We start from the raw sequence: 15,121 nt of genomic DNA, 5'->3' as shown, positions 1-15,121 counted from the left end.
AGACAGTCAAAGCAAGATGGTTTCATTCCATATGACACGCTTTCAGATTGCTCTAACTCCTGACTTCTGTTCCAAATGCACGGCACATCTTTTAACCTCTAAACCTAATGTTTTTATTTCCAAAAAGACATTAACAGGCAGCTGATGTGAAAGTACACACAAAAGGAAGAAAAGTACCCACTGTGCCAGTAGGTAACAGCCCTCCTATCCCATGATAAGTTAAACTGCCAGGCACAGGTCATCAAGCAAGGCTAGTATTGACAACCACAGAGTGTTCCTGACCCTTTCAAACTATCCCATGACAAATGTGCATTTGATATGTAAAAATGAAAAAGAAGAGCGAAGAAACTACATTACATCAAGCTATGGGCTGAAATAAAAGCTTACCCTAAAAAACTAAACGTCAGCAGGGGGGTTGGAAATCAGAACCAGATTTTGCATTTGGCTTTTCTGCCTACAACAAAAAAAGCCAAAAGCCCATATCCAAACACACCTCTGCTTGAGGAGTTTGAAATCTGGACTTGCAGCCTGGCTTCCTCTATACTCACTGCTGAATGCATCACTGCTGCCAGAGTGAGCTTGAATGCAAACAGGTAACAACAAAGCAACCAACACATCGAAGCTCAGAACCTGGTGTGTTCCAATTCCTCGATGGCTGCACTCTGGACAAAAATATTTACATGATAATTGTTTTTATAAAACCTCAGTCCAGGAAATGTGCAAACTTGCCTTGCTCCACTGGCCTATTTTGCCAAGTATATTCCCAGACCTAACACGAACAAGTTTCTCCAAACTGTTCTCAATTTCATTAGACTTTGAAGTATCTCTGTTTCTACTCGAATACTTAGCACAAAGGCTTGTTCTACTGTTCTTCCTCAAGTTAATGGTAGTAGAGAAGAATCTATTCCTGCACGAGGCAGCCTAGAAGTCGCTCTCAATGGGAGGTATTTGAGGAATTCTGTAGGTTGCTTATGCTCAGTTCAAATTCCCAAGAAAGGCCATTTCATAACATGTCCTGGGGGCAGAGGATAGAAGTTTAGTTGTATTTAAAGCCTGAATCTTCCAACAGCAGTAGCACTGTAGAAATAATACAAAACTCTGACTTTCCCCCCTTTCGTTTAAGGAAAATATCTATGTTTCAATGCTTCAGCTATGATCTCTTGAAGCAGCAATAAGCTAAACATATTAGGGTGCAGAATCTATTATGGAGAAGTTGAAAACAAAACAGGCAACTGTGGCACATACATATAGGATTTTCTTTTATTTTTTTTTAAACTAGCCACTCATAACATCTGTCATAATATCACCAGAACTTGAGCATTACCTTTGCCACTAACAGTCAGTGAAACGTTCTGCTCTGCAGAATGTGGGAAAACATATTAACATCATCACAGCACATCAGCCTCTGTTTATGCAACCTCAAAGCTCTTGCAACACATACATTATGACTTTCATTAGACTTCTCCTCGTGACAGCATTGTTTTAACCAGGGGTTTTAAGACACTGACACTGTGATAATGACAAATATGTGGCCAAGATCTTCAAGATGTGAAGCAATGAACATTACATGCTATTAAAATGCACAAGTTAGCTGCCAGCCAACAATTTTTCAGAACCGCTTCCCAATTCAGAACAGTCTTCAGGCACACGCAAATGCTCTGACAAGACAGATATTCCAAGATTCTCCAAAGCACACCCAGCCATCTCACCCCACTGTCAAATGCTATGCTTCCCTCGGCTGTTTAACATACTTTATGAAGGGTAATGTAACTAATACCACCTAATTTTAACACGCAACAAACATAACAAATAAATCAATTTACTGGCCATTATCCTCAACTTGGAACACAGCAAGTCTGATTCATACTCCTCAGATTTACTTCCCAGATATTGATTCTGTTTATTTGCTCTCTTTCACGCATGTGGAACTTCACTTACCAATGCAGGCATGAACTCTCACCGACAGCTGGGTCCTCAGAATTATACTGTGCTTCTTGCCTCTCCTAAAAAGAGAAGAGGGAAAAAAAAAAATTACATCAAGGTGTAGGGAGGACGCAGAAGAGTTGGGACAGAAGGAATGAATTTGAACCTAAGAAAAAAGGTTGGGGAGTGAGAGAAGGTATTACGAGTTGTCCTTGTTTCTCATCATTCAGCTCTATTTTCATTGGCAATACATTAATTTTCTGCAGTTCAAGCCTGTGTTGCCTTCCTTTGACAGTAACTGATGAGTGAGCTCCCCATCTTTATCTCAACCAATGATTTTTTTTCATCATCTTTTCCCTCCCTTCTGTTGAGGACAGGAAGCAAGAGCAGTTGGATGGGCAGTTGGCCAAGGTCAACCCACCACAATGACTCACTCTGTAGAAAACCATGGTAGAGAAGTATCAAATGATGACTGCACATTTTAATTTTCACACAAATATTTTAAAGTTAGGTATAAGTTTAGCATAAAAGACAATGCAAGATTGAGCAAGACACCACTTACTCTTTGACACATTTGCTCATTTACCTTGATCAGTCTTTAACTCACAAAGACAGATGCATTTTTCATGTACAGAGGCAAAACTGAGTAGTCTTTCATTCTGGCTCTCAGCTCCATCCCAGTCTTAAATGGAATGACTCTTAGTCAGCTGCTACATTTCTCATTTTTTTTTTTCAAATTGAAGAAATGCAGTTAATACTAATCTGGACAAGAGCACTATTCTTGATTTCTATTGTGCTATACCTGCAAACTGACATGAGGATATGGCTAGTGACCTGCCCCTGCACCCAAGCCTCCTCACCTGGTGGAAAGTGGGAAGGTAAGAAAAGCCCTCATGTATTTTCTATTTGTACAGCAGCACATTCTTCCTCTTTTCCCTAAAACTAAATATGCAGTTGCCGGGCAAGCAGCTCTAGGAGGGCTTGCTTGAGCAGGGAGTGTAGACCAGATAACCTCCTGTGGTCCCTTCCAACTTCAGCTATTCTTTGACTGTGAATTTATTGTGGGAAAATATAAAAGAAGCAAAAGTGGTTTCAGAACACAGGTGCAGCTTAGCAGGTATCATGGAAACCCTAGATCCACTTGTATATACAACTTACAGGCAAATTTTAAACCAGCACAACCTCTCTCAGTTATATACTTTACAGCTCTGCAAAGAGTTTCAGGGCAAAACCCTTCACAAAGACATTCAGAAGAATTTTCCACTGGCTGTAACTTGATTAGACCAAACCCACTAAATTCCAGATAACAACACAGGTTCCTCTCCACCTGTTTCCTGCCCACAGTTGTTTAGAGGAACAAAAATATTTCTCATTATTTACTACAAAAGAACATGTTTTATATCATCTCCCTGAAAAATTTATAGGGGAATGCAGGTCAGTGAGGTAGTGACAGATATTTTCACAAAAATATTGTTCTCAAAAAACACGGGAAAAGCACATTAAGAAACTAAAAAAAGTAGTTAACGTGGAACTATGTACCTGCGTGTAGAGGCCGTAGTTACAGTTTCAGGATGGCAACCTTTCTCTAGAGAGTAAATAATTAAAAAAAAAAAAATCTAAAAAACTCTAACTTTAAATCAAATTGCTCTTTAACGGGCCTGCTTGAACATCAGCAGTACAAAGGAGGGAAAGCGCAAGCCTTCTCACTTCTGTCTGAGGTGCAGAGCAGCAACATACTATTCCAACCAACAAGAGCTGCCTGCAGCCTGGATTTTAAAGCTTCATGGAGCAGTTCCAGGTTTAGGACTGCCCACCTAAACTCCTCCTGCCACTCCGGTTGGACACAGCCTTTCCCTGTGCTCTCTCCTGCAGATTTTTAACAGCTGTCTCTTCCCACTGGAGCACCAGGCCTCCTCCGGAATATTTAATTTGCAATTGTTGCACAGGGTACCAAATTGAAAATACCAATTGTAGCTTTGCTTACTGATATATAGCCTCACACAAGAGTCATTACTGTCTTATTGCGGTACACTGTAATTCTTTGAAAGGCAATAACAGGTCTCTAAACCTCTCCCCCTCTATTAGTAGCTAAGACAAAAGGAAGAAATCTCTCTTACAGAAACAAAAGAGGAAGAACTCAGGGTTTAGGGTCTCCACCTGGAAAAAAGAATGAACCATTTTCAATTTCCTTTTTGCCACAGCTTCCCTGCACAGCTGTGATCAAGTAAACCCAAGCCACCAATGTGTCAATGTGCCACATTAAAAGCCAGGGCTCAGCTACTCTGAGGGTGTGAGCTCAGTTTCTTCTGCCCCTGCACATGGAAGGTTTATCTAAAACACAACAGTGGCATAGTAGCCTGCTACTTTGTAACAGTGACCACTGAATTCCCTCAGTGTAAAGTTGCACTTCCTAGTATCTGCCATTTCTAATTGAAAACAATTTTCTTACAGAGATGTTCTTGACATGCTTTTTTTCATTTAATAACAGTAGTATTACTTACACTGAGCAAGCATAAAGGATAAGAGTTTTGGATCTTCCAGTCAGAAGTAAACCTGTTTATGTTCCCTTTCCCCCCACCCTTGCCTAGGTAAGAAGTGTGAAGAAAGAATGGCTGATATTTCTGTTTTTCCTCTCCCAAGATTTAGCTTAGAAAACCAGTTAAGCCAGTAATATAAAGCTCATCTCTTCCAGTTTCACAGATTATTGATTAGGAGCAGGCAGACTATTTTCTAATTCCTAGTACCACAGAGCAAGCATTAAGGATAGAGTTAGCCCTGGCATGTATTCAGGAAAGCAGAAGAACATATGGAATAAGTAAAAAAGCTGATGTCCCTGTAGAGAGATGGGGAAGGAAAAAGCCCAGTGTTCTGCAACCTGTAAATCCACAGATGGATCCCCAAAAGCCAGATATGATATTCAATACTTGACTTTCAAGGTTCTGGTGTGAGATATATAGAAGAGGACTTTATTCCAAACCTTTAGCACACGCAAAGGTATGCTTTAAAGCCTCCCTGAGATGTGGCCATTATGCTGAAATTCAACTCTATGAACCACTGGTCATCCTTGCCCCTGACTACATACAATTCTTATTTGTAATCTATCACAAACCCATCTTATCTCCAAATTCAATACTCAGCTTTAATTTGTCAATTAATTAAATACCAGGGTTATCAATAGGTACTTCAAACTTAAAAAAATAATGATTATATATCTACATATATACACACACACAGAATAGTGCATCACTTGTGGTTTCATTTCAGTTTGAAAATATTTATAGTCAGAATCACATAGGGTATTCCATTATTGCAATGACTGGAAAATAAGAACAGTATTGACAACATTTTGATTGATACTTCCAGTTAATAATAAGTTCTTGACAGCCTACCCTACAACAATTCTGCATCTATGTCTTCCTGATGTAACAGCCTAACCATTATGAAAACTTAACACAGATGCTGTTCTTCATGGAAGGCTTTCAAAGCACACATTTAACACATGCTGCACATTTTGTTACAGCCTCTCACAGCACTCAGATTTCTTGGTGGACCATCAAGCTTCTCCAATAATCACATGTGCGTTTTTCCAAAAGGAGTGGCTCAATGATCATCCAACAGCAATCCCTAAGTTCAAGGAGTCACTGACTCCCACAAGAGAAGCCTGGACATCGGATGCCACCAGAAGCAAATGTGTGGCAACAGACACACTCTGAAGTGCTTTATTTTTGCAACTTGCTTTCACATTTTCCTTTCAGCACTCATGCATTTCCATCTTCACTTGCACACATCCTTCATGGAAAATGCTTCTACAATGGCATATTGCCTCACAGTCAGTTGCTTCAGTTTAAGGTGCTCCACATCAGCAGTGAAAAACAAACTATTCCTTGTTGAATGCACGGAGATGGAATTTTTGCCAGATTTCAAGCACTTGAGTCTATCAGGTTTTCCCTGAAAGAAATCTGCAAGCCAGCACACACACAATAAGGAAAGTGTTTCTTAACCTGCTGTTAATCAGACAGCAAAAATCCAAGGCTTTGATTTCAAACCTGTTAAGATACAGTTTGACTGCAGTTTCAATATGATATGTTTCTCCATTCAACTACAGATTCAAGAGATGCAAAAAAAAAAAAAAAAAAAAAAATCTGACACTTAAAATGTGTTGTATGAAAGCCAAGTCTTGAAAGAGAGAGAGAACGCACACATGTGCATGGAGAGAGACATTAAAAATCTCTCTGAAAATCTTACCCAAACAAATAACCTTTTTGAAGCTCTTCACAGACCATCATCCAACAATCCATCTGTCATGCTCAAGCTCATGTTATCCTCATTGAAGAAAGGAAACAAAAGAGCTCAGGAAATAAAATAAATATTAAAAAAGTCTTTTAAGTGCTAAGATTCCTCTCCAATACACTTCAATGGATGACAGCACTTAGTAACCTATTCTGGCACATGACAGGCAGTTGAAGGCAAACACATACACTCATCTTTAAATTAAGTCAGTGAACTACCCTTTCTTACCTCAGTTTTTCCATCTAAAAACGTTGTGTGAAGTCAGAACGTGTCTGCATCCTGTTCTTGCAATACATCTGCAATTCACCTAATTATTTAACATAGTGATTTTACTCTGAGCATTCCTGGACCATAACACATTTACTAAAGTAACAATCACTTGACAGTAGTGGCTAAAAATAAATAGACACTATTCAGATGCCTGTTCACTCTTCATTGAAAAATAAAAATAATTAAAGCTTGAGTAATCCAGGTGGCAATAATCCCAATGGCATATTCCCTAACTGGGCAGGCAAAATGTTGCAGGTTATTAGTGTAAGCAACAGCATGCAAAGGAACAAAGCATGCTGAGACTTGTGGTTTTTTTCCCCTGTGGATTATTTCTATATTATATTCTGTGTTTACCAGCATGAATTTAACAACTAACAGGTAGATGGGGCTTGGACCAATCTGGTCCAGTGGGAGGTATCTCTGCCCGTGGCAGGGGGTTGGAACTGGATGATCTTTAAGGTCCCTCCCAACCCAAACCATTCTATGATTCCCTACCAGCTACCTATATGTCACACAAAAAGTTGTATGTGAATGCCAACAAGAGGAAGAGCACCCTGGCCCATGTAACTGTGCAAATAAGGACTATATACAGACTGGCACTGAGGTGCTGGGTTTTTACATCCACTTGCTCTACCCAAACACAACATTTACTAGGCAAGGTTTTCATCCTTTCTTCCTCTTTTAAACTAGGAAAAAAAAAAAAAGGATGGAAGAAGAAGGGGGAAAAAATCAGAAACTCAAAAGGGGTCAAGTTAAACATTCAAGGGATACAGCAAGTATGCGTTATAAGACACAGTAGTAGTGCCTAATTACTTATTACTAATGTATTCTGGGTACATGTTGGTAAAGGTCTGGGTGGAGTCTTCTGTGCACCTCGCCACAAGGCAATAACTTTTGCCAAAAGACAATGAATCGCTTTCACACACTGTGAAATGCAGCCCATTAAATGGTGGAACGTTTGATCTATTTGTACTTTTTAGTAGTTCGTGTGCAAGCAAACCTCAGAAGCTGGAAAATGTGCATCCCTTTTTCCCACCCCCTTCCCTATTTTCTGATTCATAGAATCACAGAATCATAGAACAGTTAGGGTTGGAAAGGACCTTAAGATCATCTAGTTCCAACTCCCCTGCCATGGGCAGGGACACCTCCCACTAACCCATATCATCATGCTAGTTATTTTTCTGTTGTTAATTGTTCAATTTTTACTTATTAAAACAATAAACTTTAACAGCTCCTAAAATATTTGAGCTGACTTCGGCCTTCACAGTCAGCAAGTAACCATTTTTCAAGAGCAGGCAGTGCTCAAGGATTGGATGGGGCCTTGAGCAACGTGGCCTAGTGTGAGGCACCACTGCCCACAACTGGGGGTTGGAACTGGATGATCTTAAGGTCCTTTCCAACCAAAACCATTCTATAATTCATTAGCAGAGATGTGTCCCTTTCCACCCCAAAAGCTCACCCCACATAAAATTGTTTTCAGCAGGAAGTTCATATTGTTGTTTTGTGAAGCACCAATAGCATGATTAGTTAAGTCTCCATCTTATATATTTGCATTAAGAAAATAGACTGTATGAGCTGGCAAATGGTGAAGATATTTGCATTAGAAACGCTCTATTAACAATAATACTGCTTCTGGGTAAAACACAAAACCAGAAGATTCATTTCCTCACTTCTTGTGGACCTCACATCACATACTTCAGAGATGACACATCAGTTGACCAATGCTTTCCCGTTCTTAGGTTATATATTTCCCACTGCTGTCAGTAGCTCTCAGACTTGGGGTGTACATTCCTTCCAGGAACCTTTACAGTGGGTAATTTCTGGTCATTTGGTTTTGCTATCACCTGCACATTGAAAACCCTCTTTGCACTTGGAAAACCAGATGCCTTGAAATACCAGGACTTCAGATGGATCACTTGATGCTTCTTCCTCTTCAGAAAAAGTGTCTCTCTGGTGCTCCCAACAACATCATGGGACCCACAGTTTCAGCTCCAGGAGAACAAAGTACCAGACCAACTCTGTTAGAAGTTCCACAGTTGCAGAGCAAAAGGAAACTGAACCTGCATAATCATTTTCATTCTCACAAAAGCCCCTGACAGCTAACCTGTGACTTATAGTACCAAAAGAGAGCTCTAAGTTTTTCATAACTGGAGTAAGCAAAAAAAAAAAAAAAAGCTGTGAAAAAAATGGGTTTATGATTTTCCAGCTTCTTTGATGATACTAAAATAAATATATATATATTATATATATATATATATATATATAACCTGAAGAAGAGATTACCCGAAGTGACATGGAACACATTTCAAAGTGATTGGCTTAACTGGCCAATTATGCTCTTTCTCATGGTGTGATCAGTTTAACCAGATTCAGCAAGCACTATTTTAAAACTGCCCTACTTTGCAGTAGAACATGTGTGTCCATACGTAAGTACATAAAAACAAACTCTGCTTTGCAATGATCAACATACTTCTTTGGGTCTCTTTCTGCTTTCTGGAAGTTTTCCATTAGCATATTTCGCAAGGGATCCTTCTTCCTTCATAACCTCTACATCAAGCTTTTAACTGTCCTCAGGCCAGTTATTTCTCCGTATTAATGCTTCCAACCATTAATATGCTTTTGCTACCAAGCACAGTTATTGAGCAGTAAACATGAAATAAATCACTTTTGTTGTACTGCCATGGTCTTAACCCTGGCAAAGTCACTAGTTTCCACTGCTTCAGTACCAGAGATGGCAGGCTAGTCAGAGATTTGCAATGGTTTAAGCTGTTAGTTCACAACTGAAGGTTAAATTAGAGACACTTTTATCAGAAGCAGATTATTAGTTTAGTCAGTAGTAATACAAACACACACACACCCCACACACACAGACAGATGAACTGCCATGAGATAAACAGAGTATGAGCTTGATTATACAAAACTCCCTTGCATTAACCACGGAGAAGGAGCACAATCACAACTAGTTGCTGTGGAATAGGAAGTGTAGCAAGTTCACAGCTTTTACTAATTACACAGCACAAACTCACTCGGCTGCCCACATGCTCCAGGCAGTTACTCTGCAATACTACACTGGTTTGTAAACTGCACTGACAGATGGTGGGTGTGCGCGGTGCTGCTGTCGTTCAAGGTCTAGATCCTCAAATTAATAGGTTTACTCACAACATGAGCTGAGTTCAGAGCAGTCCTCCAGTGCTTTCTGGCCACCCCACCTGAAGCCCTACAGGTGATCTGTTTATGGCGAGGGGATGGGAAAAGCACTTTTACTGCATTCATTTGCCTGTGGTAATCACTATAGTTCAAAACCAGCAAATTTTCAAATGTTTCCACAGATATGCTGGCACAGATGTAGATTTTTCCCTTGACAACAGCGAGCTGTGAGTAATTTCTGGGGCAAAGTCGGGGAGAAACTCAGCTGTTTTGGTATTGACAACCACAAGCTATAAAATCATGACTCAAGCTCTAAAACAAAAAATATTAAAGATCCCCACCAGGCTCCATTGCTGTCCATTCTGTCTGAACTCAGAATGAACAGCAGCACCAAGAGGGAAAAGGTCTGGCATCCAACTTAACCTGGACTCACACAGCCAAAACGGCTTGGGACAGGGTGTCTAAAAGGAATGCAAAGACATCAGAGACGATTTGTCAGAAGTACTTTAAAACAATCATTCTGCTGAACACAAGTCTTGAAAAAATATTCCCCAAAGAAATCTCCATTGCTGGCAACATGCCACCTGAGGAAACTTTCGTGTTCTGAGGTTTAGAACTGCATCACCTTGTGAGCCTTTTTAAGACATGCCCATAAAAACAATTTGGGCAATTCTATGGTAACTAAAATACATAAACCTCTTGATAATTCTTGCTGCTCCATTTAATGACAAGTAAAAAAAGGAAAAGAGCATTATCTGCTACAGGCACCTCAACAAAACAGCCAGCCCATCTGAACTACCTCCACATTACCTCCTTACACAATTAAGCATCCCATGTAGCTTGTTGGGAGCAAAGAAAAAAAATAATAATCAACAAAGAAAAAAACCAAGGAAACGAGCAATGAATACATGCTAGATTTGAAAAGAATGGCAGTTTTCCTACATGTGCTTATGACCCATTTCCTGGTTGTGACACCTTCTGCAGGACCAGCCTCATTGCCTGGCCAGCTGTTCATCCTGACTGTCATCATTGCCCCCCCCCCAAAAAAAAAAAACGTATAAAGATGATCCTATTATCCTGAATCCCACAGCTATTCCCAAAGGTGCCAACAACAGCAGCAAGACTTGCAGACACAGGAGAACAGTCCCATCCATGTCCATGTTTTGCTCAGCCAGCCCTAGAGGTTGAGTGGGCATGTATGTTGGGTTTTCCCCTTCCCTAAATGGAAGTTTAGATACTGCTGGAGTGGATAGCAACTACCAAAACCCTCTTTTCACCATATTCAGTAACAGAAGAGGATTCATGTAAATTGCATATGAGTGCATGTGTTTCTTATACCTGTTATTTACAGATAAACATCATAAACCTCCAACCTACCATCATCCTCCTCTTTCTTCTTAGGGAAAAATCCTTCTAGCTTTTCCAACTCATCCAACCCATCCAAGAGAAAACAGATGCCTGCAGCCTCTCACATAAATAAAAAGTTGTAAAACTGTGTTTCATGCATGGTTTATTTATAAGTCTCCTTTCAGCAGCGTGTTTAAAAACCAACCAACCAATCTTCATCCATCATTTTGTCTGGGCAAACAGGAACATTTGGCAAAAAGATGCTGAAAACAGCCAGACTGCAGGACATTCTGGTCACTCTTAACAGGAGTTTCCACAACTCAGGATCAGAAGTTGCATGAATATCCAGCTACTAAATCCTTCATTCAGAGTTCAGCAAACTTCAGTGACCCTGATGAGCGCAGCAGCCTCAGCACAGTGAAAAGGCAGGTCTTGAGGTAGCCTAATCTTAGAAAATTAAAAGCTTTGAAGATTAAGAGCAGGACCTTGAAATGACCCAGAGAGAAAAAAAGCAAAAGACTAAGTGGTTTCTGTGGCCAGTCTCTCCCAGACAGCGGGCTGCTGCTAAGCCCCAGTGTTTGCAGCCAGCAACTCCATCTTAGGAGCACAGGAGTACTCCAGCTCAGCACCCTAGGTCTCTACTGGGGAAAGGATCAGAGCTGCAGGGCCCCAAAATAGAGTATACTAGAAACCTGGGATGGAGACATTACTGGCTGCATTTGCTATCCTATGTCTAGAATATTCTGTTTTTCTGGATAACATCATGAGTTGCATTTACCCCAAAGTGACGATGCTACCAAATCATATGGTAAAGCTACCACACAGATTTCTAAAGTTCTGGTTGCTCTGTATCATCTTACTGTTCTCTTGCAACAAATTTCACAATTAAGATGATGCCTGCACACACACTCAAAGTACACAGAAACATAACCTGATTTTTAAGCTCAAAACAACAGAGAAGGGAGACAATTCCAAGCAGCATGGTTAGTTCTACATGCTTTGTTTCATTTTTCTTTTCCCCCTAGGATAGCCACCACAGAGAAAACTAGAATCACATTTCAGGAACAATTCATGTAATTGATTTGATGTGCCCAAAGGAGGCAGAAAATAAAACAAGGTAGAAGGTAGCTTGCTATTTTCAAGTGCAGAGTTTGCCAGGAAAAGCAACAACTGATCTCTCTCTTGCCAAACTGCTTAGCAATGCCAATGGAGGTGGGGGGCGGGATCAGAAGCAATAAAGTTAAAACTACTAGAATTATAGCAAGGAGATATTGATGCATGCTACTACTACAAAAAACTATCAAAAGAAAGTTTTTCCTTCATCTTGCTGCTTTCAACTAGTTATAAAGTTAGCTGGAAATAAGAACCTGCTGTTCTTTGCAACAATTTTTATCACCTCTACATAAAACTGAAGACTAGATCAACTTCTTTACTCAATGCTTCTATGGTATAGGAAGGATCAGTTCAGTTGTATTGGCTACTATGTCTATTGAAGAACTCTCTTCCAAATAAGTTTATTTCTAACAGAACTGTTTCTTTATCTGCCAATACTTACAAAACATGCTCAAAACTGGTACGTATGAGGACATACACAAACACACACATAGGTATCTCTGGCATTTTATTGAAAATTCTCCTCTATAGAAAATAATCTTCAGAGGCACAGTTTAAATTTATAAGAAGTATTCAGCAAACAAAAGCAAGACAGCTATCACAAAAAGCAAAGAAATCAGTATAAGCAAAAGGGCTGCATCTCTTAGTGTTAACAAACCCTGACCAATTCACAATACAGTTAATTTCCTTCTGGCACAGCTGCATTACTCATGTGCATGAAGTCCATGCCCAAATGCACCCATAAAATTAACTATAGCTATCCAGTCCAATATAGCAACCAGGAAGGAAAACTTGTTCTAGACTGTTCATTTTATTTCTTAAACCAGACAATCACCTAAAAGGCCCAACACAAAAAAAAAGAAAAACACAACCCAAAAACTATTCTAAAAAGCAAATTTTATGCATGCATTCACACAGATACACATTGATGATAACTGTTGTTTTCACTTTCACTTCTCGGAGATACACCCTGGCTGGCTAAATCAATTCCAGGAGTAAAAAAGAAATTGATACAGGTCTTTTCTCCAATGTAAGAGGAAGACTTAAATCCCAAGGCACAAAGAAACTGAACTTACAACTTCAGGAGCAATACTCCAATATCATCTTCTACACCAACAATTATATCGGAAAGATCTCAGAGTTCTCAGAATCAACTATCCTCATTTATCAAGTTCCAAAGAACTATAGAGGTGTTAGACTAGTCAAGACATTCATCTGGACAGACTTCTTACAGTATGCTGTCTTGTTTTAGAGAAACCGTAAGAGTGAATGTAGATAGAAGTCATAAAATTTTTAATCTCAAAAAGGGGAGACGTATGTGCATAGAGGAAAGACTTTTATCTTTTCTGTTTTTGTGATGACTTGAACATACCATGTTAACCACACACTGAGACTTCAACCCTTATTTACCTAAATTTAGTAAACATTTACATACCCAGCATCCTCCTGGAAGCCTTCCAGTTCATCTCTTTGTTCTGCTAGGGTGGATTCTAGATCCAGATAGGTACCATTGTGAGACAATTGCAGGGTGCAGTCATCAAGCTGTAGAAAAAGATTCAGATCGTTAGATTATAGCAGTCATTCTCTCTAATATGCCTCTAACATGGCCTTCCCATTTTCTAGGTACCCAGACAAGATGTCCCAAAACCAAACCATACACTGGGAGTCCTTATTCACTAGACCTTGTTTGGTCACAACAATATCAATACAAACAACAGACACAGAGAAATTTATTTATTTCAACATATAGGAGAAGACTGGAGGGGCTCATCACAGTGCCTTTAGAATCCTGCGAGCAAAGTTAAGTTCACTTAAACATGGTATTTACGATATGAATTACTGTTTTCTGTTCTTACAGTATATTTAGCTAGAGTTTCTGGACCTCTGGATGGAGGTGGAAGGAAGAAGATGCTGTTTCATATGTTACTAAACGTCCTTAACAAGGAAGGATACAGCCAAGGGACAGTACAAGGTGTGCCAGCCAAGAGATAGGGCGCTGCAGTGATGAGGAATGCAGTCAACCAAAACCCAGATTTTCTTATTTTCAAGCAATGCACTAACCAGCCTCAGAGGTTGCAGGGAAGACCTTCTGAGGCACTGGGGAAGGGACTGGAGACCCCTATCAACTTCCTACAAAGGTACTGAGTAACCTAAGACCAGACCTGAAAGCAGGAACCTGCCTGCAGTGACACTGAAGCGGGGGAGAGCAATTAATAAGCCCTCTTTATTTCCATCCTGTCTTCCCTTATCTTTGAGTGTTCCAAAAAAAGCCAGGTGCAATCAAAGGCAGAAAAGACATTTTTAATGGGCAGCTAGTCACAGGAGAAGGCCTAGGAAGATCCACTCTAAAACTCATTGCATAGGAATTCAGAGTAATTACTGGATCGAGAGGGGTAACTGAAGAAAGAGGGAAGAGCTAGAAAGTAACATGAGCTCCTCTCTCACCATCAGATAACCCTATGTCAGATCACAAGTTATGAGGAAAAAAAAGCCTTCCCAGGGCAGGGAAACAAGAATACCTTCACCAAAGGGCAGGTGAAAGTCCTACCTTGCCACTACTGAGATAAGTGACCATCTTCTTATTGAACCCATCTCATAAGCAAAGAAACTGCCATCACTAAGCCCACTGAACAGGCTGCTCTCAACCTTTGTGTATCAACACAGCATTAGGCATCCTTTTGTAGCTGGTTCCAAGTTCACAAATATTGTAAGCCCCAGATGTGTTGTGCTACTACATTCAAAATCCAGTACTGTAGCCAAGCAGGCTCAGACTGAGCTGCCAAACAGAAGATGTTTCATTCTTCTGGATTTGGCAAAACAAACTGACAGGTCCTTTGCATGCCTCAATCTACCAAAAGGCAACTGTGGTATAAATGCCACATTCCTGCTGCAAAGGCCACTTTGGGAATAGGATGGTTTACACTATACTTCATACCGATCCTCTGCCACAGCTGGTAGTCAGCAGCTCTCTGAAGCAAGGGCCTGGAATGACTCAAGGAAAGGAAGTTACAAACCTTTTATCATAGCCATG

At 40.1% G+C, this 15,121-nt stretch overlaps 1 protein-coding gene across 6 annotated transcripts in view; it reads right to left on the bottom strand.

Moving 5' to 3' along the window:
- Nucleotides 1-15,121, bottom strand: part of FHOD3 (formin homology 2 domain containing 3) — a 379,358-nt gene that overhangs the window by 331,695 nt on the left and 32,542 nt on the right. For all 6 annotated transcript variants that reach the window (XM_065667731.1, XM_065667733.1, XM_065667735.1 and 3 more), the window contains exons 2-3: nucleotides 13,526-13,632; nucleotides 1,939-2,003 (exon numbers count right to left, since the gene is read on the bottom strand). In XM_065667731.1, the coding sequence (XP_065523803.1) occupies nucleotides 1,939-2,003; nucleotides 13,526-13,632 (172 nt within the window). The remainder of the gene's footprint in view (nucleotides 1-1,938; nucleotides 2,004-13,525; nucleotides 13,633-15,121) is intronic.

Source organism: Lathamus discolor, chromosome 2, assembly GCF_037157495.1.
Source record: "Lathamus discolor isolate bLatDis1 chromosome 2, bLatDis1.hap1, whole genome shotgun sequence".
In the NCBI taxonomy this organism is placed as follows: Eukaryota; Metazoa; Chordata; class Aves; order Psittaciformes; family Psittacidae; genus Lathamus; species Lathamus discolor.
The sequence above is the reverse complement of the archived record's forward strand: the minus strand, read 5'-3'. Positions and strand labels throughout refer to the sequence as shown.